Genomic DNA, 25,034 nt, shown 5'->3' with positions numbered 1-25,034 from the left:
GTACAGAAAGGGAAAGAAGATAGCTTGTGTGATCTAGGAGCACTTCCAAGAGCCCCTAACAGTAGATTATTAAAGAGAAGGAGGATTTCTGAAGCTCTACATGTGGAGTGGGGAGCTCAGAGGCAAGGGCAGAGAGCTCTCTTCCCTATGAGTTGAAGCTGGAAGGTTAGAAGCACCACTACTAAGAACAAGGGGATGGGGACATTTCAGACAACACAGTCCTTTTCTTTCTTCACTTAAACAGCCTTTCACATCACTTGGCAGCTGTGTCCGTGGGGTTGAACTTATTACAGTCTTCTTGACGATCAAAGAATAAGTTTGATTTCCTCATTTTAGTATGCAATATCAACAAGTTCAAGGGCAGCAAACGATTACAGAAATGTACTAATGATACACCTGGTAAAGAAGAAATTATAAACAAAGTACTAAAAAGACAAAGGAAACTTTAAAAATGTATGCTGAACTGAAGGGACAAAGTATTTAATTGAAAAGTATAAAATACTGATATAGGTGATGTCTTAATGTTCATATAGAAAGTGCAATAAATTGCAATTAAAACAAACAAACAAGGAGAGTAACTGTTTGCTTCTTTTTGCATAAAGGAGTCATAAAAGTGCCAGATCTGCTGGGTACAGTTAACTGATATCACTGTGGTTATTAATTAAACACAAGGTAGAATAACAGTGCAAGAAATTACTTGGAATTAAAGTAATTCTTTATCTCCATAATATTGCTGGAATACTAGGGATTTTTCTCATCTTCATACTGCCTACAGTAACAGAATCTGGGCACCTTCCTCCTTTTCTTTTTTTCACAGATGGGAAGAGTTCTAGGCAGAAAAGGTGCAGCTACTTTCAGGTATTTCCTTGGTATGAGTTCCTTGGTGAGTTCAACACTTTTCTTTTTGCCATTCAAGCTCTGTAAGCTAATACCTGACGGTTCAACACAACTGTTAACTTCTCCTTGGTTCTCTTTTAGTTGGTTTTCCAATCAGTTTCTCTGTAATCCACAACCAGCAGCCCTTTCTCTAACACATCCCCTTGTAATTTATCTGGAAGGAAATACATGTTCCACTGCCACATTGTGTCTTGAAATCACAGTTTCCACTTCTCAGCATGGGGGAAAACAATGAGGAACCAGCAAGAGGATGTTAATGCCCTAATGCACCACAGGAAGTTCAAAACAATTTAGGTGCATCTAGATCTCTGTTTGGAATTATGTCCCATTGACTGCAAATTCACAACAGTGGGATACTCAGCTAAGCAGGGAAGCCTCTCTAGTCACTGTAAAGCATGAGGCAAGATAAAGGGGCAGAATGTCATCATAAGACGTGAAATCAGGTATCTTATAGGTCATTATACTGAAACCAAATGTCTCTAATAAAGGATGACAAAATTGCCATTGAGAATTGTTTAGGTGCACATAATCACTCACTTTATTGGGCAAAGATTCCCATTGCTTTGGAACCAGGCATATAAAACTGTTTCAGACCTGGAATTGGTGGAGTGATGGGGAAAAAAATTCCTGAGGACAGGCGGGACTAGACCTCCACTGGATGACAGTGAGGACTCAGTTATCACTATATCTAATAGCCAAGTTACCCCCTCCGTGCGGATATCTATATCTGCACTTCGGGGGCACTTGGGGGGCCGGGGGAGGTTTGTGCACACGTGGGCCAGTCCCCACGTGTGCACAAAAATGCCAAATGTGGAAAAAAATTTCGGGGGGATGTTTAAATCCCCCCAAAAGTGCAAGAGTCGGTGCGCATGCGCACGGGCTCTGCGAAGGCCGCCGCCGCTTGCGAGGGGAACGGCGAGCAGCGAGTGAGGGGGAGAAGCAGAGCAGCGAGGGCCGATCGGCCAATCGGCCTTCGGCTCGGAGCCGGGGGAGGGGGTGGGGAGAGCAGCGAGGGGCAGCCCCAGACTGGCTCACCCTCACGGTGGCGGATTTTGCGAGCCCCCTTCCCCTGATTCTCTGCTTCCCCTTCTCCCCCACAGGCCCTGCGAGGACGCAAGGAAGCTTGCCAGGTGGCGGGGAGCGGCGGCGGCAGGTCTCCTCGGGAGGAGGAGAAGGCAAAGAAGCCTCCTCCTCCGCGGCCAGGCAGGGGGCGGTGGTTCCTCCAGGCTCGGCAGGCCTGCACGGCCCGCGTGCATGCCCTATCCTCCCCCTCCCCGGGCTGGCGCGCCAGGGGTGCTCTGGGCGGGCGGGGGGAGACAGCCCTCGCTGCCGCTGCCGCCTCCTCCCACTACCTCCGTCTCCGGGCTCCAGCCCTCCGGCGGCCCGGGGGGCGACCCCAGGATGCCGCCCTCCGAGGAAGAGCCCTGGGCTGCGGGGGGGGAACATAGCTTCGGCGAGCCGCACTGGGCATGCGCCGCCGCCGCCACCAGCTGGGCATGCGCAGAAGCATCCGCGAGGTGCCCAGAGCCGCTGGAAGGCAGTCGGTGGGAGTTCCCCCCTCGCACAAGAAAAACAGCCACCCTGCAAGGTGGGCCGGGCGGGGCCGAGAGCGGGAGGGGACTGGCCGGAGGGTTCTCTGGTTCCTCCCCGGCGCCCGGGGCTCCCCCTCCCTTCCTCTGGGGCGGCTTGGGGGAGCCCGGCTGCGGGCTGGGCGGCCGGGGGGTCCTGGGCCGGTCTCTCCCCCCCCCCCCCGCGCTGTTCAGTTGCATGAAGATCCGGCCCGGGAAGCTCCAGATCCGAGCCAGATCCGAGGTGGGGGAGGGGGTGGGAGAGAAGGAGCCGGCAGGCATTGGGGAGATCGAGGGGGGGATGGAGGAGACAGAGCTCTTCTCCCCCCCCTGCGAGTATCGCAGGTCCCCCTCTTGTCAGGAGTTATAATATCCTGAACTCGAACTTGTATGGTACAACAGTTAACTTCCAATGAACTTGCTGGAGCACATTTCCCATCACTGATGGACCACCATTTGTATCTCAATTTTTTAAGGTGAGGAACACAAAGTTGAGTCTTGTCTTTGCTGTCTCAAATTCACCAAACAAGTTTGCAGAAGTTTGTTTGTCTCTAGGTTTTTATTTGGAAAAAGGCTTTTGTGCTCACAGCCATAGCCAGTCCAGCTGAGCAACACTGATATCCATCTATCACAGTTAGCCTTGGTCATGAAGAGATTGCTGGCGGTCTTTTCCATCTCTTCCATTCTTGCATCCACTGAACAGTCCATTTCCGTGCTTCCAATAATTCTCTATTCCTCTTTGATTTCTACTAAATGGAACAGTGGTCCAGGCATCTGGGAGTCAGGTAAATTTAAGAGTGAATGGAAGAAGTTGCATTCTGGTTATAAGAAGTTCTTTGCAGTAATAAAGGTTTTATTACTGGATCAGGGCTCGATGCCTTGTTCAGGAATGGTCCAGCCCAGAATTCTGGCAGCACAGTACCTTTGGTTACTTGTAATACTCTCCTGGCAGCCCTCTATTGGACCCTTCACAGGTGCTACCCCAACTGATGCTGGAAAAGTGAGTTTTAAAAAATCTTTGATTTACATACTCATCAAGAAATCAAAAAATAACATGATGCCACTATTTACTCAGTCAGAATAGAAACAGATACAGTGTTAAGAGTTTGGACAGAAATGCTGAACTACTCAAACAGAGTGTAAAGGAAAACCGATCCACTTTAGCAAGAAGAAACATTATCCTCTGCATATATTTTTGTTGAAATGCCCTTCTACATGAGATGACCTATCAATTACCCTATATAAAAGTGGCTACTACATGCTAGGATTCAGAATCCTATGTATCAAAAAACCATGTTCCAAAATCACCAGGAGGAAAGTTTTAATGCTAGATGCTCCAGAACTTCATAAAAACTGCATGAATGTGAATAAAATCATCATCATACTTGTATAGTGATCATAAACCCTACACTTATATCCCTTAATGGCTCCCCAGCTGATATAAAGCCTCAAATTGTTAGGCAACTCATAATTTTCCATGGCTGTGAAACAAATGAAAATAGAGAATTAAATAACCAGTTTGGCCCTATTCATACAGTACACCAAAAGAATTTAGGAAAGCAGCTAGACAAAATAACTGTGTCATAATAGGTGATTTTAAACTACCCACACATTGATTGGGTCAATATCTGTTCAAGTCAGGAGAAAGAGACTAGGTTTCTAGATACTCTCAATGACTGTGCCATGGAGTAGATGTCACAGACCCTACGGGGGGGGTGGGGTGGCATCCTGAACTTGATACTAAGTAATGCTCAAGACCTGAAGAATTGTGCACACTCATAAATGCTTATACTCAGAATTAAAATTTGTTTGCCTTAAAGGTGGCACTGAACTCAAACTTTGCTCAAGACTTGGTGAGAGATGTAAACATGATAGCATTGGTCGGGAACAGTGACCATAATGCTATTAAGTTGAGCATTTATGTAAATAGGGAGTTGCCCCAAAAAACAAACAAAACCACATTTAACTTTAGAAATGGTCTCAAATGAGGGGGACTGTGAAAAAGAAACTGAAAGGAAAGGGTCAAATCCCCTCAGGAAGCTTGGAGACTATTTAAAACTACAACCCTAGAAGCTCAGATAAAATGTCTACCTGTGCTGGCTCTGGCCAGTCGCCATGAACACAATATACTTAAGCTAGATACAAAGTCCAAACCAAGCCGAGAAACAGTGCCAGGGGTCGGAATGCCGGGAGATCAATCAGAGTTCTTAGGAGTGATGAGCGGAGGCTGGCAGGTGGAAAAAGGTCCAAGACTGCACGGTTGAATCTGCACCGAGGCAGGTGAGTGTGGCTGCTTATGACCAGATCCTCCCTTCCCTGGGAGGCAACCTGCATAGACTCACAGCCCCTCAAGTTGCCTTTGCAACAGCTGAAGTCTGGCACTCCTTCTCTCCTGCACATCCAGATGCTGGCGTGCCCTGCGTATGGGACGTTCAGGTGAGCTAAGTGGGGGCTCTGGCCTCGAGGTGACTCCAACTGGGGGTGCTGGGCCAAGCTCTGGACTAGGCTCTTCCTCTGACTGTACCTCAGGCTCTTTGCCTTGCTGCACCTCCTGCACAGATTCCAATAACAGTACTTATATGAAGACAATTTCTCATTTGTATTTCCTCATTAGTACCCAAAAGAAGCACTTTCCCTTAATATATTTTTAGTCTTTTTCAAGAGAATTTATTTTCCCAATCTTATAAATACCTTCAGTTTAACTCTGATTTCAACACCTAGCTGAAATAACATACTGCTGTTGAGTCTGTATGAATGAGGCCTGAAAATACCCATCAAGCAAATAAATTCTTGATGCCAAATTCACTGTGTTTTTCCAGCATTGATGAACAACCTGGATCCTCTCACCTTCTGCAGAATTAATGAAAAAAGCTTGTTTTCTAGCTGATGTGATAATAGATAGGCATAGATAACAAAATACTCTATAAATGGGACTTACATCCACCATGTCAAGGATATGAAGTAAAGGACATACAGCCACAACAACATTGATATTTTATGTTCTTCTTGTCTTAACAGACTTCTAATAATTTTAAATTTGTAACTAATTAACATTCAATCCCCCCCGGCCTATTCTAAGCTTTATATGGAGGTGGCTTGAAAAACAACAAGAGGATGCTGGTAACTCCTAGTGAAGATATCTGTTACACACACACACACACACACACACACACAAACCCCTATTTCATTTTTTAAAAAAAAAACCTTCACATGGTCCCAAATCTAACCTCCTTGCAGGAAAACAGGATTAAACTTAGAAAGTAATTTAATAAAACTATACAAGAGAAATGACTTAGCCATTAAGGACAATGAAACACTAATGCGTTTCGTAACTAGCATCTTACCAACTGTAAAAGGGTCATTGCACATGTCACTTCTATTCCCCTTCCAAGCCAGCAGGTATTCGATGCCGACGTGATCTGCCGCTTCTGTATGACTGTTAACTTTCACCATCATGTTATGAGCTTTCCCAATGCCACAATATACCTTTGTTTCATTCACTAAAGGCACATCACCAAGAACATTTGCAGCACAAAAGGCTTGATCAAAATATTCACAGGCTTTGGAGTAGTTCCCCTAATAAAAGAAAAACATATGCTTCTCAGTTTTTAAATCTTTAGTTTTTACAAGGCTGTAGTTTGTTGCCAATTAAATTAGTGAACTATGTAATTCTGGATGCAGAAAAAGTTTACCTTGCTGTTTCAATAACTTCACATGTAAAACAGAGTAAATATTAAATACCATACATTTTTAAAAAAGAGCTAGAAAGAGGGCAGCAATAATAATGGATAATTTCTCTAGCCTGGTTTATATAAGGTAAGACACACTGACTGGGTAGCACACCCACATCTGTTTGTGAAGCTTACATTTGTATCATTATTCACTGTTAAAAACTCAGCCCCCTAAAATCCTGAAAAAATTAAGTTGTGCCTAGAGAATGATTTAAATCCAGTTATCTTTTGCTGAATTCATGGTGTCAGCATTTATCTGTTTGTGCAGTCTATATTTTGTTATGCATACAAAGCATCCCCTGTGTAGGTAATGCCAGTAACTTTCTTCCTTATTATCTGCATGCACTTGGGCTACTTCACATATCATATTATTACATTTCATGCAAGTAACTTGGTGTATACAGGGAAATATGTGCACAATAACTGTATGCTTATTAACATGCATATGATACACAGTACATGCCCTGGGAAGCAAGAATTGACTCTGCTCTCCCTTCTATGTGTACATGCATGATACAGGTGCATTTGCCATACTTAGTGTGTAAAGCGATATAGTTAGTCGATAAAGAATGAAAATTTTATCTCTCCTACATTTTCCTTTCTTTAAATTGTATGAGTCCAGTTTATATTTCCTGAATACTCATGAATGGGGTATAGTGTATGAGAGTGGGGTATAGTGATGAGAGTGCTGGACTAGGATCTAGGAGACCCAGATTCAAATCCTCACTTTGCCATGGAAGTTTGCTGGGTGCCCTTGGGCCAGTCACACACTCTCAGCCTAACCTACCTCACCAGGCTATTGTGAGGATAAAATGGAGGAAAGGAGAACAATATAAGTTGATCTGGGTCCTCACTGGGGGAAAGGTAGGGTATAAGTTAAGTGAAACTATAAATTAATATACTAATGGAGTGCTAATATACTAATGGAGAACTGCCAGAAATACAAGCTGGGTTTCGAAGAGGTAGAGGAACTAGAGATCAAATTGCCAACATTCACTGGATTATGGAGAAAGCAAGAGAGTACCAGAAAAACATCTACTTCTGCTTCATTGACTATGCTAAAGCCTTTGACTGTGTGGATCACAACAAACTATGGCAGGTCCTTAAAGAGATGGGAGTACCAGACCACCTCATATGTCTCTTGAGAAACCTGTATAAGGGTCAAGAAGCAACAGTTAGAACCGGATATGGAACAACTGATTGGTTTAGCATAGGAAAAGGAGTACAACAAGGATGTATATTGTCACCTTGCTTATTTAATATATATGCAGAGTACATCATGCGAAATGCTGGCCTGGATGAATCACAAGCGGGAATTTAAGATTGCTGGGGAAAAGATCAACAACCTCAGATATGCAGACGATACGACTCTAATGGCAGAAAGTGAAGAGGAGCTTAAGAGCCTGTTGCTCAGGGTAAAAGAGGAGAGCGCAAAAGTGGGCTTGAAGCTCAACATCAAAAAAACTAAGATCATGGCATCACTCCTTGGCAAATAGAAGGGGAAGTCGTGGAAGTAGTGACAGACTTCACGTTCCTGGGATCCCAGATCACCGCAGACTGTGACAGTGCCTGCTCCTTGGGAGGAAAGCGATGGCGAACCTAAACAGCATGATAAAAAGTAGAGACATCACCCTGCCAACAAAAGTCCGCATGGTCAAAGCAATGGTATTCCCAGTAGTCATGTATGGCTGCGAGAGTTGGACTATAAGGAAGGCCGAGCGCGAAGAATAGATTATTTTGAACTATGGTGCTGGAGAAGGCTCTTGAGAGTCCCTTGGACTGCAAGAAGATCAAATCAGTCAATCCTAAAAGAAATCAACCCTGACTGTTCCCTGGAAAGCCAGATAATGAAACTGAAGCTCAAATACTTTGGCCACCAAATGAGAAGGGAGCACTCGCTGGAGAAGACCCTGATGCTGGGAAAGATTGAAGGTCAAAGAAGACGGGGACAGCAAAGGATGAGATGGTTAGACAGTGTCATAGATGCAACGAACATGAAATTGAGCAAACTTCAGAGGACGGCGGAAAACAGGAAGGCCTGGCGGGATCTGGTCCATGGGGTCGCGAAGAGCCGGACTCGACTGTGCAACTGAACAACAACAAATGGAGTGCTGCCATGTCTGATGCAGAAGCAAAGGTAGCTAAAATACAGTGAAATAAAGGATCTGAAATCCTCCTCAGAAAGTTGAATTGAGATTGATTTAAAAACTAGACAAATCTGAACTGCTGTTTGAATTACCTGATACAATGTTTTAGCTACTAATTGAGAATAAAGGTCTGATTAAAAAATTTTCTAAGGGCCAATGTGACCTCCAACAACAATTATTTTTTAATTTATAAGCACATAAAATCCATATTTGGGCTTGTTTAAGCAACATGGACTAGGAAGCAGCAGGAAACACAAATATTTGCTGCTTTAGGACTCCAATTTGCTATAGGATCTAGATGGAGAAAGTGGAACAGGGCAGCATTCCTATGCAATATAATGTGGGACCACACCAGAAAAACCTCAGTAATAGCGGAACTTACTCTGGAACAAAATCTCTGATCCCATTTCAATTGGCTTAGCAGTTCTTTCATTTCCTTTTATACCCTTAAAAGATCATTGATTCACAGATCTTGAGCAGCAGAAGATACTTGCTTCTTCTTTCTGCAGGCTCTCAGGATCAGACTGCTATAATCGATTTCTAGGCAGTTCTCAAAAATAACTTGGATCCAAAAGTGCTCTTCAGTGGCATAACAGTACTTATCCTAATAGGACAGCACTTCTGTTGAAACAGACAACCCTTGTTTTTTGCTGATCATCTCTCCCACCGTGGAGCCCACTTTTTTCCCTCCATGTTGTTCAAAAGGCAGTACCTTCCTGTCTTGCTCTCTTTACTTGCAATACTCTGGGTCTACCCCTGATGTCTAAGTACTAAAAAGTCAGGGTTTTTTAAACACACTGTATTACATTTGCTGACTGAGCTTCCAAAGTTAATCACAAGCTTTAAAATTTGTTTTCCCTTATGTCACCCAGGGCTTTATTTCTGGGGGAATGAGCTGGAACAGAGTTCCAGAACTTCTTCGACAAAACTCTTTAAAAAATGTTTAGAAGTTCATGAGTTTTCAGTATACATATTGAAAACTTCACTTCCCTCTTGAAAGTTCCGGCACCTCTTTTTCCAGAAAAAAAGTCCTGATGTCACCTATGCTGTAATCTACTTCTAATTTCTATCTGAAAGTCAGGGGTGTAAAAATGTGTTTATTTCAAGACTCCAAAGTTATTCCAAAGATGTGCTGTTTCCAGAGTAGGAGAACATGGAAATACAATTCTGTTGAAACTGCAGATATCTGTCAATACAAATATTTACAATCAGGTTCTATGAATATAGATTCACTATAGATTGCACTAATCAAGATAGTACTTACTCTTTCATTGTAAATGTTTCCAAGGAATGTACATGCATCCACTAAGCTATGTGTCAGCTGAATGTTCTTGGCAATATTCATAAACTTCTCCAAGTATGTAATAGCTTCATCTATTTCCCCTAGACTGAGAAGAAATAAAAGAGAATACACATTAAATATACAAGTCCAGATTTCCATGAATAACTACAGTTGAGTGTTGAACAATCAATCCATATATCAACTTGACAGTGAAAATTCTGTAGCTTGAGATTTTTGTGTACTTTGGAGAAAAACTGCAAACTGCAGCAACTATTACAAACTAAGAGTGTGTATTTGGATCTACCCGAGCTGAAAATATACCCCAAAATACCTTATCAGTATTTTCCAGGTATATTTCAGCTTCCTAAATGTATCTGGGTTTTCTTGGGGGGGGAAAGAAATCCCAAGAAAATCTGCTATATTTGTGAATTTCAGGTAGATCTGAAAACAGCAGAGAGGCGGGAGCTGTTTGTTGGGCAGGCCTATGCACACAGTCCCTTTAAACTTTAAAGGGACTGCAGAAGTCAGCCTGAGGATCAGCTGGAGTGGTGGGGAGCTGAGAACTCCCTACCACCTTGGCTGTGGCTGGCTTCTCTTGCAGCCCAGTTTAAACTAGGCTGCAAGAGAAGTCAGCCCAAAATCAGCTGGGGTGGTGGGGAGTTGAGAGCTCCCTGCTGGTGCAGCTCTGAGTTACTGTCTCCTACCGCCCAGTTTAAACTGGCTGCAGGAGAGGCCAGCCCAGCTGGCATCATGTCCCTGCAGGGAGCTGATAGCCCCCCTGCAGGCACAGTTCTGCAGAAGAGGCCAATCCAGTCCCAGGATTGGGGTGATATTTTTTTTACCAGCATTTTTCAGTTTGGGTCTATTGAACCCCCCAAATTTTTGGCGTTTCTGAAAAATCCCGGCTCCAAATACCACACTGTTATTTGGATTCAGGATTTTTCGGGAACCCCATTTTCCCCCAGACCTGAACATAAAAATACAAGTAAAAAAAATTGCACACCCCTACTACAAACCATGAAGGCTCCAGCTTAGAAACATGATGGCCTCCTTCAAGAGATAATGGCTGCTCTTTATGTTGGTAAGCCAAGGGTTGCTGGTGTTACTCTACGTACCTTATCAGCATGGAATTGCAGGTGTCACCTCTAATTCCCAATGCAATATACACAACCTGAGGTCACTCCAAAATCTAAGCTGAATATTGGCCAATATACACTGACAAGACATTTGCACATTTTTTAATAAAGGAAACTATATTAACAATAAAATATCTTACTCTGCTGTAACAACACACAGGCCCAACACTAAAGTTTGTGAGTGAAAAACATCACACACTTTCTTTCATGTGTCATGGCTGGTGACCTTAATATTAGCTGTGAATCTGAGTGTCTAATGTAGTCGTGCAGAAATCAAAATGTCAAGCCACCAGTGAACCAAAAGCTCACATCCTAATATAGAAATGTGTAGTAACTAAAGTTTATATATAATGATAAAAGGCATTTTTATCATTTAAAAAGAAACTTTGTACCAGTTTTCGTGTAGTAAATGACTGTGTTTTAAGAAATAAAATGTATAATATGCAAACAAAAATGTGCAGAAATATGGTACATTGTGCCAGTGTCCTCACTCACATGGGATCAACAAAAATAGTAGGACATCTGCAAAGCTGTGTGATACATCCAGGTGACTGAAATGCAGCAAACTAATGCTACAAGCTGAAAAGGTACCTTAAAATTACCTAAAATTAAAATGCCCAGTTTTATGGTAAAATAAAATTGTTTATAAACATTACAATTCAGAACAGATGGCAACTGAGCATCCCTTGTAATGTAAAACATTGCAAATATTTGCCACATGTCAATAGGTTTCTAAAGTTTAAAATCAGAGTCACCTTTTGAAGCCTATTTTTTCTTGCAAAGGAGAGAAAACCAAACATTTCGACATTGAAAAACTGAACTGATTTATATAAGTAAAAGGACAAGGTTAAAATGTTAGACAAATATTAATTCCAGATTTTCTAGTTTTCTATATGCAGTGCACAGGTGCAACTTGAACAGCATATTATATGGTATAATCATTAAATTCATTCAACCAGACCTTAGAGAGTTAAAAACATATATTCTGAGGAAAAGTACTCCTCGGTCCAAAGAATGAGAATGAAACTGTGCAGAATATTTGTGTATCAAGGTGATTCCAGTTTCCAACTGGGAAAACAGGACTGTTAACACCCTCATCCCCTGACAACTGTCCAATTATGTATATCACACTTGGCCTACTGTTTGCAGTAGAAGTAATCAATAAAGGATGTGGTTGAGTGAACATAGATTTTGGTTGAACCAATGCATGAAATCTTAATCATTTACTCAGAGTGGAGAAATCAAATAGAGCAGAGATGAAACAGCCACTGAGGGGTTTGTTGATTGTGCCACCAAGTTTGTGGGCCAGAAGCTGAAAGTAATAAGTCAAATGGAATCAGTGATAGGAGAAAATGTAAAAAGGTTTTCTTAATGTAATGAATTAATAGAAATGTTTTTTGATGTATTTTTGGCCATAGCAACATTCTATGCTTCATTTATAGAAAAAAGCAAAGTTCCTAGGTCATGTTGTTTCTATAAAGCAAGAAAAGAAAAGAAAATTAATGTAATTTATAATCAAAACATAATGTGCAGACTCAAAGCTTTATTTCTACCATGACAGTAAAACTCTGCTACAGGAGTAAAACTGGACCCAGAAGGTCTACAGATTTATCATACGGGAAACAACTCTAAACAATAGCAATATCATTTGAACATCTGTTTACCCTAACCAAGCTTTTCTTGTTCTTTTAAATAATTATCCATTTTGTTTTATATTTACTTTCCACAGCTTCATGGAATCTGAAATATATACTACATGGAATGGAACTATATTTTATGCAGTATTTGAACCCTCAATTTCAGAAGACAAAAGCAGCGGCTTGATATCAGTAATTATTGGGGTTTTCCCCCATTTCTTTTTATTGGTATTTTGTAAGATAAAGTGTAAAAACATTGTGGAGTTTAGAGACATAACAATTGCAACATTCAAACATTACGTAGTCAAATATGGTGGAAATTGATAACGCTAGTTAAACTGTATAGTACATGAGATATTTCTCGTATTAGAGTCTTATTACTAGATGATTAAAATAATTTTAAATTACATTCAGCAGCTTTCTCTTAAGTTTAAGAGAGTCAAAGTTAAAATATTGTAATAAATGGTGCAACAAAAACCAGGTTGTATCTATGTTAAACAGGTAGTGAGAAGGTCCAATTATATTTCATGAGACCTAAAGCCTTATGGTATCTTCCACTTCTTCACCTTTTTTCCAGTGCTCTGAAAAGGGTACAATCTGACTCTAAAAATACAATTAGCAAGGGGTGCTCCTACCGATTCTGGAACCCTGGGAAAAAAAAAAATCAAAGTTGTCTCCACCCACCCCCTATATTTCAATGCAACCCACTCCTCTCAGCTGCCTGGATGGCTGGCTCAGTAGGTAGACGAAAGCTGTGCAGCACCCCATCTCGGAGTCAGAACATGGAAGAAGCACAGGGCACTGTGAGATTGCTGTTTGCATTGCAATTCACAATTGCAAATTGCAAGAGAATGTGTTGCCTGTTGGTGGGATATGGAGAGACCAGAAGAGCTGTGAGACTACCAGAGTGTCCTGAAAACAAGCAGCAGACTTCCTCTTTGCTGTCAGGGAGACAGGGTGACACAGGTTAACCCATACAGGAGAATGAGGTGCAAGACGCTAAAAGGCCAGAATGGACTGTACTGGCAGATTGCACATGGGTCTCAATTTTCAATGTTCCTTCACTTTAAAAACTCCATGCAAACTGAAAACTAGCACAGCAAGGAGAAAGCTTCCCCCCACTCCACAGTACCAGTTTTCTATTTGCAGGGAGCCTTTTAAGATAATTCAAAACTGCAATCACTGCATCAGACCTGAAGTCTGAGTAAGCGTTTCACTCTAACCCCTCATTCTGATGAACCTAAGAGTAGACTTGCTGGATCAGACGAATGGTCACTCCCCAACCCAAAGCACCCCAGCATACCTCCTTCACCTCCCCACACAAGCCTTCCTCAGAAATCCACCCATTGTGTCACGGCTGTTTCTGCTTCTGTTCACCTTGACATGTTCAAACTGCCTAACTACTTGCTACTACCTGCCCCTCCGTACCCTGACTCTGCTGAGCCATGCTTTCCTCCCAAGGTGCCACTGCACACTGATATTGAACGCTGCATATCATTTTCCTCTGCTGGTTGCTGCTGTGGCTGTCTTCCCTCCATTCGATCAAGCAAGCTGTCAAGCCAGGGTCCTCCTACCACTTCCTGCTAATTGGCCAGCCTTCCAACGTAAGGAGATACGTATTTGGACTTGCTCTAGATTTTAGCTCTCAGCTTGGCCATCATTTGCAGGAATGGCCATCACTCAGGCCTGCCCCTCCCAAGCAGTGAGAGGGAGCAATAGAACAACTTTTGTATAAACTTGATGGAAATTTTCCTACATGTCTTATCCCATTCCCTATGTCCTTCCCTCCTATAACGTTATATATAATAGGGAAAACCTAATAAAAATCTTATAATAATAAAAAAACAACTTAAGCCCACCCCCTGTGTGTGTCAGAACGCTTTCTGGGTTGCAACTGGCGAGATCATTTTTTAGGAACAGCTTTGTTGCTAGGGTTGCCAACCCCCAGGTCCAAGCAGGGGATCCCCTGCTTTTGGGGGCTTCTTCCTGCTGTGGACCTGCTGGCCAGTGGGGAAACCCTGCTCCTAAACAGGGATGTTGCAGTGTGATGTCACTGATGTGATGATGTCGCCTTTGCGTCCGGGATGTTGTGCGGGGACGCTCTGGTTTTTGGGCAAAACTCTATGGCTTGATGGCAAATTTACCATAGAGTTTCACCCAAAAATCAGAGTGTTGCCCCCGCTTGTTGCCACTGAAGAAAGAGAGAGAGACAGAGACAGAGACAGAGAGACACAGAGAGAGAGAGAGAGATGTTAGGCTTTACCTTCCTGGATTCCTAGCCCCTCCCAGCAGCTGCATGGCAGTCAGAGGCCCTGGGCAACTGCCCTGTTGCTAAGACCACTCCTGCAGGCAGTCCAGAAAATGACTGTTTCCATTCTACTCTTATAATTAAATTTGCTTCAGATACTGAAAGTAAAAGCAGTTCCAAAACAGCAAAGAGATTGCTGGCATAAACTTTCATGAGCCAGAGTATTTGTTAGATACAAAGTATTATATTCGGTTGAAAAAAATATGTATTTACATCTCCCAACTGAATGCAACACTTTCAGTGTGTGTGTGTGTGTGTGTGTGTGTGTGAACACACATACAAAGAAATACTAATATGCAAACAGAAGGGGAGGGAAGTTACTAGAAAGGGAAGCTAGAAGGCCCAGCATTTAAACACTCAGATTGAGGATGCACTGGGGAGGGGCTCTGGCTCAGTGGCAGAGCACCTGCTCTGTATGCAAAGCTTCAGTCTTCAGCATCTCCATTTAAAAGGCTCAGGTAATGGGTGATGTGAAAGACCCCTGCCTGAGACCTTGGAGACCTACTGCTAGTCAGATTAGACAGCACTGATCTTGATAGACCAATGGCTTGACTCAGTACAAGGCAGCTTCATACACAGATGTGTATGCACTGCAGACTAGAGTTGAAAAGAACATCCAGTTGAAAGAGTAAATGGTTTAATCTGAGTAGATGTTGACCATTCCTAAATTATGAAGACCATATTTAAGTTCTCTGTTGGGAAACACAACATACATTAGAAGGAATGCATGTTCCCAAGAAAGTTTTAATGTGCTGGCTCCTATAGATAATATGGCTGGCCTGGGAAAGGGCTTCTGCTTATTAAAATGCAGGTCAGTCTTCTGGATTAAGAGTGAATGATTCCTGAATTAATCACTGAAAGAATTATTAAATATTTGAACAGACTTGACCCTTCCCAATAAGAAACTGAGAGGCTATTATACACTATTCACATTTCATGAATAACTCTGGTCCTGACATACAGAACAGAAATCTTCTCTTTCAAGAAGAAAGACTAGTTTCAAAAAGCAGTGCTTCAATTACCATCCAAAAGCAAGACTTTATCAATCAATCTCCTTAGGATATGATCACTGCTAGATGGTTGCTTAAAAAAAGAATCCTGTCAAAGCAATCACAGTTTTTTTAAAAAAGGATGTCAATTATAGCAATACTATTCTCCTAGCATATACTTGCCTGCAATTTATTGCCTTAGCTTCCAAAACCTTTAAAACCTAAAGGCCTTGGCCTTTATGTTATCAATAGTCTCTGGCAGATACTTAGGGAACAATGTATGAACTCCAATTCAGTGATTTCTGTAAGCAGCTATGGAACCATACACATACACACAAAAGCATACAGCTTATTCTTAAGATTCTGAATTCATTTCTAACATAAATCTTATCATAGCTTTCTAGCTTCCCAGAGTAGACCTAAGTGGAAAATTAATAAAAAACTACATTGATCAATGAATACTAACATTGTCATCATTGCAAAGATAATTTCACTAATAACTGAGTAATGACAAAAAGTTTTTGAATGATCTCATTATGTGGAATTTTCTAGAGTCTTCCCAGGCCACAAAAGAAAAGACATAAAGGTGTGTAAAGCCCCACCTCCACCCCAAGAACCTGCTTCTTACCTTTTCTGAAGTGAAATCCAGGAGTCTCCCAGAATAAAATTGTAACTGTAATCTGCCCAGAAAAGGTACTCAAGAGGTCTACCAAGGTCTCCACAAATTAAAGCTTTATCATTAATTTTATAGGTATATATCTTTCCCACTCCAAGCCCCAATGTGCCTGCAAGCCACTGTGGCAGACTTGAGGAAGCCACAGCATCTAGTTCAATTGTTAGAATGATAATCACCACAGAAATAATGTTAGAAATAAAATAACCACAGGACTTCAGGGAGGTAGGAACCCTCCTCCACAATGTTTTCCTGAGCTGAAATGGCTGCAAGGTACATCAGAGGAGATCCAATGGGACAAATAATACCACCTGTGCCATTCTGACTCAGAAAAACAGTTTATGGGGAGGAAGGAGCCTCTCTACCCTCTGCCCTGCTGTCCTAGGTTGAAACAGGCCCCTGGGGCAATTTTAAAAGGAGTTCCAACCAGAGAGTCCAAACCCCAAAGTGTCTGCAAACCTGGGTGGACTTGTGGAAGCCGTAACATCTAGTTCAGCTCTACAACTGGGTCCTTCTACCGAAACAAATGGGGCTGCTGTGTAAACAGGACTCTGTATGTAGATCAGACAGTATGCTGACCTGTTGACTGGGATGCCTGTGTAGAATTTATTACCTGCAAACTAAACAACTAAATTATTCTAATTTACTGGGAAAAACATTGATTTCCACCAAGTTGCAGTTGGATTTCAAAGCATATCCCACCAAAATCCATATTTTTATGGTGTAAAATTACAATATGAAATTATGGAAAGAGAATTATATTTGCAACAGATGTTTAGTCATGTTCTGAAAGCACACACAGCCTCTTGCTGAAAGAAGCAAGGCAGAACAATAAAAAACAATAACTTCTGAAGAATTCTAGAAAGGTTATACAGTGGCACATTTACTGAGGCATGTTATAATTTTCTGTGCATTTTGTTTTTCAGCCAGCAAGGGATGCCAACATGTCTATTTTCCAGCCATGTCTTTAAACTTTTTGAAAGGCAAAATAATAAATCCAGCTCCTAACATTTATAAAGAACTGCTTTGAGGGTGAACCCTCAATATATATAACATTTATAAAGAACTGCTTTGAGGTTCTAATATACCATAATTTAAACAAGTTATAATTAAAGTGTCACATGGTAAAGCAGGGCATTGCTAAAAATTTGAGCAGCCAGTAATAGGAAGCAATTGACCTCTAACAATTTAAGTCTTTCACAGCTGACTGAATTTACAGTGACAGCAGGATAAGGAAGCACCAGCTTACCTTACCAGGACTTGGGCTAAAGCTTGATATGCTCTGCCTATACCAACATAGTCTCCCAGTATTTTAGATAATTCCAGGTAAGCATTTAGCTTCTGTAAGACAAAAAATATATAGAAACATTATTAGCCATTTAAAAAAACAAACAAAAAACCTTTGTTCTCATTGCAGGACCAGATAAGAAACTGCTGTGTTGATAGTACCATCATTTGAAATTATTTACATAAAATACTTTCTTGTAAATATCTGTAAATACTATAAATATCTGTAAATAATGTACATAAACTTCTGATTTAATAAATATATCACTATGTACTGTGTTAGAAAGCCAAATAAATGGATTCTAGTTTACAAAAAAACTTACACAATTCACAAACTGTGCATACTTCATGGCATTATAAGTTAATATTCCTAAAATGACATTGACTGTATCACTATATGGCATACATCACTTATGAGCATTTTCCTTTTAACAGCCGTTGAGAGGATTTTTAGGTTTGTAAAGGAATCAATAATAAATTGTATATAATATTTTTAAAGGATAGACTTGGAAACAAGCAGTTGTACATCGACATATCACATGTACTTATAATTATCTTTGCACAAAAGTGATTTGTTAATATTCATTTGGAATGCAGTCTATTAATGTGATTTCTCCTGTAAGCAAAGGATTACATCTGCCACAGTGAAACATATGATCTTAATTTAATATAACACTGACATCATCTGTATTGCATAATTTCCCTTTCCATCAATTTTTTTTCATCAGTGAGTAGCAAGAAAGCATGTATATATAATGAAATCCCATTCTTTCCTTCATCCCTCTCAGTCGCTTGACCCAATCTATTACACACATGAGAACACAAGAACCCTCCAAAGACTATCTATGGAAATCTTTTTTGTACATTTTAAAGAAAGGATTAGCAAATGTTATTTACCAGGTTTGGATGGGAAGTGCAAGAGACCACAGTGGAGAAATCCTACACAAATGGTGAAGTTTGACAGGATGTTCAGATGTATCCCAATAGAAATGGATGTAGCCTGGGCCAAACTGACCTTTACCACAGCTGTTTACACATTACTCTACTGAGGTGATAAGGCAAGTCTTTTTAAAGGAATTGGCTAACAGGGTTCTGATCCAGGTCAGCTACAGTGCGTCACTTTAACCTTTGCACTGCTGGCACCTTGGAATGGATTTGGGTCAGCTGCTTCCACTGAAAATATTGCAATAACACATTGGGATCCTCAAGAGGGAAGTGACACAGCCAGTTGGAACCATTTGTTCAAGTGATATGAAAGATCCCTTGTTAGATAAAACTGGGACAAAAAGATACTATACTATATGGAATGCATCATGCAACTCTCAAGGTATTTTGTTTAACAGACTTTCTAGTTTTTTCCAGCCCTTCAGTTCTACAGTTCATAGTTTAAGCCACCATCATATTCTGCTGCTGTGATTCTGCCTTTCTGTTGTCCATGTGTTTCTGATTTAAGTAAGGCCACATTAGGATGACACTCTCGTTATCTGGAACATCTACACATTTAAGGAGAATAACAATTCTCAGTGTACACAATGGATTACATAGAAATTCTGTACCTTCCTTTCCAGTCTTACCTGTGAACCATGGTTTAGTGTAGATTAGAGCTACTGATATTATTGAAGTATCAGAAAAAAATTGATATATTTTTTTAAACTATATGTAATATTGTTTCCAGGTCTTTCATTCATGACTCTAAAATGAATAAACCCATGAAGCCAACTCAGGTGCTACTTAATGCATTAATGTCTACTAAAATTTGCATATGGCCTGAAGCAACTGATTCAGTAAATCTAATTAAATTCTTCTAACACTCCCACACATCTGTATTTTATAAAATGTAACAGTATTTTTAGATAGAGAGTTAAATCTAAATCCACAGCGTTTCTTGACTTAAAATAGAAAGAACTTTATAGAAATATTTGGATCTAATATTTCTGTACCAAAGTTAAATTTAAAAAAACCTTTCACTTGTTTTCTTTTAGTTACGAAATCACAACATTCTTCTAAGAGATGGGACATATCTGATTAAATATTTTGCTGTTTATCTCTCCCCTCCCTCAAATAATAAATATAGGTTCTCCATTTTAAGATGGCCTCTGGCAGCATATATTAGGGACAACAACAACAACAACAAAATACCTGTAAAGGAATAGGATAATATAGGTGCTTATGTGGCACAGAAATCTGTGTATTTCTAAAAAAGATTTTATTTTGTGGAAAGGAAACTGTGTGTGGCACGAGAAGCATGCTATTCAGACGCACCATGGCTATTCTATTTATATTGCATCAGCTCTAGTGCATTACACAACACATTTTAGCTTTAATTCTCTTTATAAATACTACATACACAAACCTTATCATCTTCTATCTCTATATTTGCCTAATGTTATCAGATTAATTTATATAACAAAAATTTGGGTAGTATATGTTTTCCACTATTCATATTGTTAATAGATATTATTGTGGTGGATGAAGGCTGTACTTTATAAAGTTTAAAAATTGGTTTTGGGTTAAGAAGACATATTCCGAGGCATGCGCATAGGCTTAAAACACTCTGTTTGCTTTCTGTGGGGAAAGCAGTTGTACAACAGAGCTAGGAAAATATTAGCAGCATGAAGGAATAATAGCAAATGTTGAAACAGGGGATTCCAGATGAAAAAAGAAACTGAGGTGCAGAGATTATATAAAATGAGGACAAAAAAACTGTTTTAGTAGAAATGTTTGAAATATTCAAAAACTAACAGAAGGATTAAATTGTACTTATGTTTTCTTAACATTAAATATGTATTTCCAAGGTCAAACCTCAAGATGGAGGTCAGTTTCAATTCAACACTGGATCTTGTGAACATTGTCATAAGGCAGACAGGGAAACTCTCTTCCTTACCACTGGTACATCAATCTGTCTTCATCCTCAGACACGATTTTTTCTTCTGCTATATGTTATGAGAACCAATGTAGAAATCTGGCAAGATAGTAGATATATTCTAATATACCACTTGTGCTGGGCTTTAAAACAACTCTTGCTGAAGTCTTTATGCATGTCTCATTACTGTCCAATTCTTCTGACTTTCCCAAAGCATTCTTTCATTTATGCATAACCTGCTTTCAGTCTTCATTAAATAACTGCAATAAATCTCCTCTAATTCCAAATCATTATCACTGGAAATTTTGAGGGTCTTACTCTAGCCCCTCCACACAAATGTCCATGGATATGTAAAATGTGCTACCCCTTTAATACCAAGCAAATTCTTGCCACTGTGCGTGCAAACATTCCCCATAACCATACCTGCCCTTTTCAAATTTCATGAACTATATACATAATTTGGCTTGTCTTTAACCCTTTATTTTCTCCCTCATAATTTTATTGATTTATATCATTAGGTAGTATGAGACTGCATACATTAACCATAATTGTTTTGTTTTTGCCATTAAGTCACAGCTGATTTATGGCAACTCTGTGGAGTTTTCAAGGCAAGAGACATTATGAGGTGGTTTGCTATTGCCTGCCTCTGAATAGCAACACTAGACTTCCTTGGTGGTCTTCCATCCAAATACTAACCAGAGCTGACCCTGCTTAGTTTCCACGATTTGATGGGACTGGGCTAGCCTGTGCTAGCCAGGTCAGGGCAACCACAATTACCAACTAAATACCAAATACAAGACCATGCAAAGAAAAAAAAATCTGTAGAAAAAAGCATGCCTCAGAATTCAGGCATACCAGTTTCATCAGAGAAGACAGCCAGTGAGGTTAGACTGTTGGACTAGGATCTGAGACACCCAGGTTTGAATCCCCACTCTGCTATGGAAGCTTGCTGGGTGATCTTGGGTCAGACATGCATACTCAGTGGAATCTACCTCACAGGGTTACTGTTGTGAACAAAAAATGGAGGCGAGAATGATGTAAGCTGCTTTAGGTCACTACTGGGGAGAAAGAGGAGTATAAATCAAGTAAAAAACAAAGGGGGGAAAAGAAAATGAGTATATGAAAGCAAACACTAACAAGATATACTGGGAAATACACTTTTAGAATGTGAATAATTTGTGCTTGTGGAAGTCTTTATTACTAAATGTTATAAGAAGTACAGCAGCATTCATAGATGGATAGGTAGATGGATAGACAGACAGATATACACAGGCAAAGAAAATGACAGTCCTTGTGGTTTAAGGTTGCTATCAGGGCTAGCCTAAATGATACACTGAACATAGGGAAATTTGTTTTCACGTGATATACTTATTTGTTTAGAGCAGTTGCCACATTCATTTGACATGTTGAGTTGGTAGTTCGCCATCTTAGAAATCCACCACACACAAAAAAAAGAGAAAAAGAAAAGAAATCCACCACAAGAATTCCATGGTAAGTTTACATGGTTGTTTTTTTTTAGCCTGTGGCATTCTGAATGTTTATATTACTCTCACAGGAAACAAGACTGTTCCACCAAAGATTTCAGATTCCAAACAATCTGAGAGAATGGAGACTATCTAGCCATTTTTGTTAATGCTTCTCCTTCTAAAATATGTCCTTTTCACCTTACTTTTTCGAAGGCTGGTGTTGAACAGGGCCAGACCTGGGCCTTGAGCCAGATCTGCATCAGTCATGCTGAGGAGGTTGGGAGGACCTTTATTGAGGATAGTGGTAGCTCTGTTGTTGGTAAGGACACTGGAAACCCTGGTAAAATGGCTGAAATCTGGAATGATATTTAGGCCTGTACAAAGGAGCATGAGCTTGGGTTATCCTGAAGGAACGAGCTGTTTGGTAAATATTAGGATAGAGTCGACCTAGGATCTTGTCAAGGGGTCTAGTGTCCATGGATGTTATCTGGATGTCTAATGATTGTGCCATTTGCACCATTTGTTCAGAGTAAAGATGCCTCACTTGGAGATATAAGGTCATGGTCCCCAACAGCATCGTCAGGGGACGGTTCCAAAGCTACCGCTGAACTGGCTATGGACCTGCATTCCTCCTCCTCTTTGGAACCATAAGCGATCAGTCGTGTGTGAGGAGTTCAGTATGCAGGTGTCTGTGGCCTTTCCATCATCTGCCCCATTGGTTCCATGCACGGTTCCAACCATACTTGATGACACTGAGGAGGGTGGCAGCACGGATATTGTTGCCATGGTCTCGAATGTGTCCACTGAGATTGTGGGGCAGGAGGTCCTGGAACGTGTCCTGCAGGCACATCAACTGATGATGCCAGTTTGCACACCATGCCAGCAACAAGCAAGTGGGAGATGGAGTCTGCAGGGTAGTATGCCTGCTGATTTCAATAACAGTCTTCAAAACTGGCTCCGGTTCCTTTGAACCTGATTCTTCAGTTCCACATGCTTGGTCAGTTCCGTCGACAGTGATGGGTGAGTCTTATGGTTAAACTTCAACCTGTGTTTCTCTGGTGGAGGGTTTTGGGGTTTTTTTGAGGTTCAGAAGAGGACATGGTCAGAACTTTCTTGGTTGTCCCTGAACATCTGCGGTTTGGATCGACCTTGGAACTGAGTGGGTTGAAATCACTGACAGAAGGCAGGAAATGTGGTCAGAGATCAGTTTGGGGACTGAGAATACAGGCTGTTCTACCAGGGCACATATCTTTGCTACTGGGTTAACAGGTAGGAAAAATCAAAAGCACAATTATAGGATGGGGGAGAATTGTCTTGGCAGTAGTATGTGCGAAAAGGATCTAGGGGTCTTAATAGAACATATACTGAACATGAGTCAGCAATGTGATGCAGTAGCTAAACAGGTAAATGCAATTTTGGGCTGTATCAACAGAAGTATAGTGTCCAGATATGCAAAGTGATCTTATCACTTTACTCTGCTCTGGTTAGACCTCACCTAGAGTATTGTGTTCCATTTTGGGCACTACAATTTAAGAAGGGTATAAACATGCTGGAATGTGTCCAGAGGAGGGCAATGAAGATGGTGAGGGGTCTGGAGACCAAGTCCTATGAGGAAAGGTTGAAGGAGCTGGATATGTTTAGCCTGGAGAGGAGATGACTGAGAGGTGATAAGATATCCATTTTCAAGTACTTGAAGGGCTGCCATATAGAGGATGTTACGGAGTTGTTTTTTGTTGCCCCAGAAGGTCAGACCAGAACCAACAGGTTGAAATTAAATCAAAAGAGTTTTTGGCTAAACATTAGGAAGAACTTCCTGATAGTTAGAGTGGTTCCTCAGTGAAACAGGCTTCCTTGGGAAGTGATGGGCTTCTCTGGAGGTTTTCAAACAGAGGCTAGATGGCCATCTGACAGCAATGCTGATTCTGACAGCAAAGCAGATCATGAGGAAGAGTTGCATCAGTGCTTAGTTCTTGTGACCCTTTCTTACATACTCAGGGAAATGCTGATCACCACTTTGGGGTCAGGAAGCAATGTTTCTCCAGGCCAGTTTAGCCAGAGATCCTGGAGATTTTTTGTCATGTTCTGGACTTGGAACAGGGGTCACTGGGTGTGTGTGTGGGGGAGGTATTTGTGAATTTCCTGCATTGTGCAGGGGCTTGGACTAGATGACCTTGGAGGTTCCTTCCAACTCTATGATTTGATGATTGTAGAGAGAGCCTTTTCCCATGAAGCAGCCTTAAGGCACAATCAGCCCTGGTTTTTGGGGTAAACTGCTGGCAGATCTTACATGCTGATACATTATGGCTCTCCCCCAGACACAACAGGCAAAAGGAGTGCTCATCCATTCTTGTCATCTTTGTTGAAAAAGAGGAGCACTTTCTGAGCAATGACATTTTTTAAGACCAAAAAATAGGAGCTAATTAACAACTGTTCTTCTCCAGCGGTGGCAAAGAATGTACTGAGGGAAAGTGTGGAGTCCCTCCCCAGAGCAAATTACCGTTGGGTGGGGAAACGGCCTCAATGGCTCCTGTTGGGACGGGCTCCTCGTACTCTGTTACTAAGCTAGTTAAAACATCTTCTGGTGGCTGGCATGTGTGCCTGCACAGTCCCATGTGGACATAGGACAATGAAGATGAACGACCAGAGTTGACCTTGGATGCTCATCATACTACATCATAATGTATACATCAAGTTAAAACTGGTCTCAGTGAAGTCAGCTATCCAGAATATTTACCTCCCAAATAGAAAATTTTTGATCTTCTCTGCATAACTCTGTCCTAATATGGTCTAAACTAGGAGCAAGAATGTTAAGAGCCTTGTTTAATCAGATCTAGGGGTCCATCTAGTCCAGCATCCTGTTTCACACACCAACCAACCAGTTGCACCAAAGGGCCAAGCAAAAGGGCGAAAGACAAAGACCTCCCCCCGATCTTGCCTCTTAACAAATGGGCAGATGTGGAGTGGGTGGATGGGAGCAGAAGAGGGGAGAACTGCAGCCAATGCAAGAAAGCATGTACAACATTTTTTTTATTTAGAACTGTGAAAAATTG

At 41.1% G+C, this 25,034-nt stretch overlaps 1 protein-coding gene across 1 annotated transcript in view; it reads right to left on the bottom strand.

The window, feature by feature from the left end:
• Positions 1-253: 253 nt before the first annotated feature.
• Positions 254-25,034, bottom strand: part of TTC29 (tetratricopeptide repeat domain 29) — a 120,211-nt gene continuing 95,430 nt past the window's right edge. The window contains exons 7-11 of the mRNA XM_015418455.1: positions 17,618-17,709; positions 9,608-9,731; positions 5,810-6,041; positions 3,851-3,946; positions 254-396 (exon numbers count right to left, since the gene is read on the bottom strand). Of these exons, the coding sequence (XP_015273941.1) occupies positions 254-396; positions 3,851-3,946; positions 5,810-6,041; positions 9,608-9,731; positions 17,618-17,709 (687 nt within the window). The remainder of the gene's footprint in view (positions 397-3,850; positions 3,947-5,809; positions 6,042-9,607; positions 9,732-17,617; positions 17,710-25,034) is intronic.

The sequence above is a fragment of the Gekko japonicus genome, unplaced genomic scaffold (genome assembly GCF_001447785.1).
Source record: "Gekko japonicus isolate JY-2015 unplaced genomic scaffold, Gekko_japonicus_V1.1 scaffold148, whole genome shotgun sequence".
Taxonomy (NCBI): domain Eukaryota; kingdom Metazoa; phylum Chordata; class Lepidosauria; order Squamata; family Gekkonidae; genus Gekko; species Gekko japonicus.
This window is presented reverse-complemented; position numbering and strand designations above follow the sequence as displayed.